At 41.1% G+C, this 3,387-nt stretch overlaps 1 protein-coding gene across 2 annotated transcripts in view; it reads left to right on the forward strand.

Moving 5' to 3' along the window:
- Positions 1 to 3,387, forward strand: part of tpra (translocated promoter region a, nuclear basket protein) — a gene marked incomplete in the record, with an annotated part of 32,070 nt that overhangs the window by 12,012 nt on the left and 16,671 nt on the right. For both annotated transcript variants that reach the window (XM_014018968.1, XM_014018967.1), the window contains 6 exon segments: positions 477 to 680; positions 762 to 943; positions 1,101 to 1,248; positions 1,345 to 1,482; positions 1,630 to 1,761; positions 3,199 to 3,329. In XM_014018968.1, coding sequence (XP_013874422.1) covers positions 477 to 680; positions 762 to 943; positions 1,101 to 1,248; positions 1,345 to 1,482; positions 1,630 to 1,761; positions 3,199 to 3,329 — 935 coding nt within the window.

The following is a 3,387-nucleotide window of genomic DNA, read 5'->3' on the forward strand; positions in this document are numbered from 1 at the left end:
ACACACACACACACACACACACACACACACACACACTGTCTCTCTATCCTTGTGGGGACTTTCCATTGACTTCCATTCATTTTTTTAGGCTTTACATCCTAACCCTGATCGTTTACCCTAAAATTAACCTCACAGGTACCTGACCCTAAAACCAATCTAAACTCACACCTTGGTCCTAACCGGGCTTTGGTCCCCACAAGGAGCATTCAGTCCCAACGAGGCTGCATTTTCCTGAAAAATCATCCCCACCAAGTAGCAAAAACAAAGACACACACACCAGTCTTAAAGTGTAACTAACCCCCACTGTGAAAGTAAAACCCCGCTCCCAAGCCAAGTTAGTGATTTGTGAAACCTTGTAGCACAATTTAGACAGTTTATCTGCAAAAAAAAATTGATTTTGTGTTTTCTTTTTAAGTTCAGTTTATACATCCATCCAGAATGTGACGCTTTAATAAACCTGTTCATGTTCCTGACAGACTAAGCTAGCCGCAGAGGCACAAGCTAAGTATGAGCGTGAGTTGATGCTTCACGCWGCTGATGTGGAGGCTCTGCAGCAGCTAAAGAAAACATCCCAGCAAGACGCAGCTCGCAAGAGGGAGTTGGAGGAAGAACTGAAAAAGACTACTGCTCTTCTGCAAGAGAAAACCACAACCTGGAACACGATTGAGAAACAGCTGAAGGTATCGAGGCCAGACGATTCTTTACGAGACGTTTTTTCCACATGAATCAGAATAACGAGCTTGACTTTTACCTGTCCTCAGGAGGAACGGTCCAATCTGAGTCGTCGCTGCGAGGAGCTAGGGAGGCAGAATGCTCTCCTRCACCAACAGATGGATGAAATGGCCACCAGGAGTCACCAGCTGCAGCAGCAGCCGCACCAGAATCTGGACCTGTCATTCAGCGAGGAGGGAAAGAGCRTGGAACAGATACTGGAAATACTCAGGTGAAGCATCTGTAACACCAGGGTTCACTGAGTGTCTGCAGTAATACAGCAGCTGGGACAAAACATTTAGTTTGATCAAATATAAAATTACAAATGAGATAAATAAAACAACAGTTTGATCAAACATTTGAACTTCCTGGCTGGTGTTTTGATGTAGGTTTGTACGGCGAGAGAAGGAGATTTCTGAAGCTCATTATGAAGCATCTAAAGGAGAAGCTCTACGCTACAAACAGCGAGTCGAGCACCAAGACAGAGAACTGAAGGAGCTACAGGAAGCACTAAACGCTGAGAGGGAAAGGATGCAAGTATGAGACCAAAAAACAAAGACCAAGAGTTTTAGCTTGCTTAAAGCAGAGTGCTTATCAAATAAAATTGGTCTATTTTGGTTCCGTCTTTGTCAGGTGACAGCGAAAACTTTGGCTGAGCAGCAAGAACAGTTGAAGAGGTTGGAGATGATAAGTTCTCTACAAGAAACCAACAGGATGCTGAAGGTGGACAGAGATAAACTGGAACAGGAGCTTCAGCAGGCTCAGGCTAAAGTAAAGTCAAGGCATTGCTTCATAATCTGTCATGCTTTCATCAAATTTCTCTCATACTCCAACCTTCATCTTCATAGATGATCATTTGAACAGACTGGTGCTTTGCATGTCTTAAGTGTGAACATCCTGCTTCTCTCTGTCTTCAAGGTGACGAAGCTCCAGACAGACATCGGCCCGCTGCACAACTCTCTGTCTATACTGTCAGAGAAAAATGGCTCCCTGCAGGCCGATAAGAGGCTRCTGGAAGAAGACCTCAAACGACTAAAGGCCAGAATACAAGTATGTATAAGAATCAGCATTAGTCATTATTTGATAAACATTTACTTCAGCTGTAAAACAAAACTAAAAATAATGTAGGCTGTTTAGTTTTTATAAATTAAAAAAATATATTGTCACATGGATGGTGCTATTTTATAAACACAGCAAAGCATAGTGGGTAAAGGATGACATTTACTAGGCGTTCCTGAGCTAAGCGCTTATCTATCCTGAAGGTTAATCTTGGACAATACCTAGTGATCAGCATTTAAATGAAACCAGAGAGCGTTGACAGAGAGGAGATGGTAGAAATGATTCTGCCTGAAACTGAAAATATGGATGGAGGACAACAGAACTGCTTAATGGAAGAAGAACCTCAGTTTAGGCTGTTAGCTTTCATGTTAGCGCTCGAGCTAAATGGCAAAATAGTGTTAGCTATGCATGAACTATCCCCACATACTTATTAGTAATGTATCTATATGACGTTATGATGCGTTCCAGTTGTCCTGGGAAGTGGTAATTTCCCCGTTCCCATTGGTAGATTTAAACTGGAACACCCCCTCCTGTGGTAATATTCCACTCGCATAGTGGAAGAAACGAAACTGCCCCCAGTTTCAATTTCAAGATGGCGGCTACAGGCAGCTTTAGAAAGTTAATTCCGTAACTTTTACTGTTAATTATCTTAATTTTTTTGTGCATGTTTAATCACTCGCACRAGTAGTGCATTTTCTGTGCATACTGTACAAATTAAAATCAATGTTTATTTGCATGACTTACATAGTAGAGCTCTCTTTTTGTCTTTGTTTATATTGTAGCAGTGTTTTAGCTAGGTTAGCGGCAGCAACACAATCGCCTGTCGGCTAACTGGAATGCAGTTTCATATGGTTTGTTGGGAAATTAAGTCACTACCATTTACCAGTTCTGGGAATACAGTTTAAATGGAATGCAGCATTAGCTCCCAAACTAACTTCCTTAGCGCAGGAACTAACGCTATAGTGGGGATCATCAATTCTGGTCCTCGAGATCCTCAGCTCTGCATGTTTTACTTGTTTCTCTGCTCCAACACACCTGATTTTGAATGAATGGGTGATGATCAGGCTTCTGCAGAACTTGGAAGAGGTAGTTCACTGAATGAAACAGTTAGAGAAGGGAAAAAAAGTAAAACATGCGGCCCTCGAGGACCGGAMTTGATGATCCCTGCACTATATCGTCATATGTGTTAGCTAGAGAAATAGTTGAATTAGAAAGCACCTCGCWGTATAGATAAATAATGTTCTGCAATAACTGAAATCACTCATATGATATGAATATTATAAAGCATTTTTTGGCTCTTCTGTGTTGTATATTTCATTTTTATTTTTATTTTTTATTTTTTTGTCTTAAAGTGACATTTCTTTATGTGTTTAACACAGTGTTTTCATTACAATTTGAGTTTGGCTAAATTTTTGTTTGTGTCCACAGCAACTTGTTAGCCAGCAGAAAGACGGTGATGTTGAGGAAAAACAGAAACTCACAGCAGAAAAAGAGGTTAATCTAAAGCGCATAGTACAGCTAAGTGAAGAATCAGCCAAGCTGAAGACTGAGCTGATCAGGTAAAACACTTTCTCTCACACACACACACACACACACACACACACACACACACACACA

Source organism: Austrofundulus limnaeus, unplaced genomic scaffold, assembly GCF_001266775.1.
Source record: "Austrofundulus limnaeus strain Quisiro unplaced genomic scaffold, Austrofundulus_limnaeus-1.0 Scaffold206, whole genome shotgun sequence".
Taxonomy (NCBI): domain Eukaryota; kingdom Metazoa; phylum Chordata; class Actinopteri; order Cyprinodontiformes; family Rivulidae; genus Austrofundulus; species Austrofundulus limnaeus.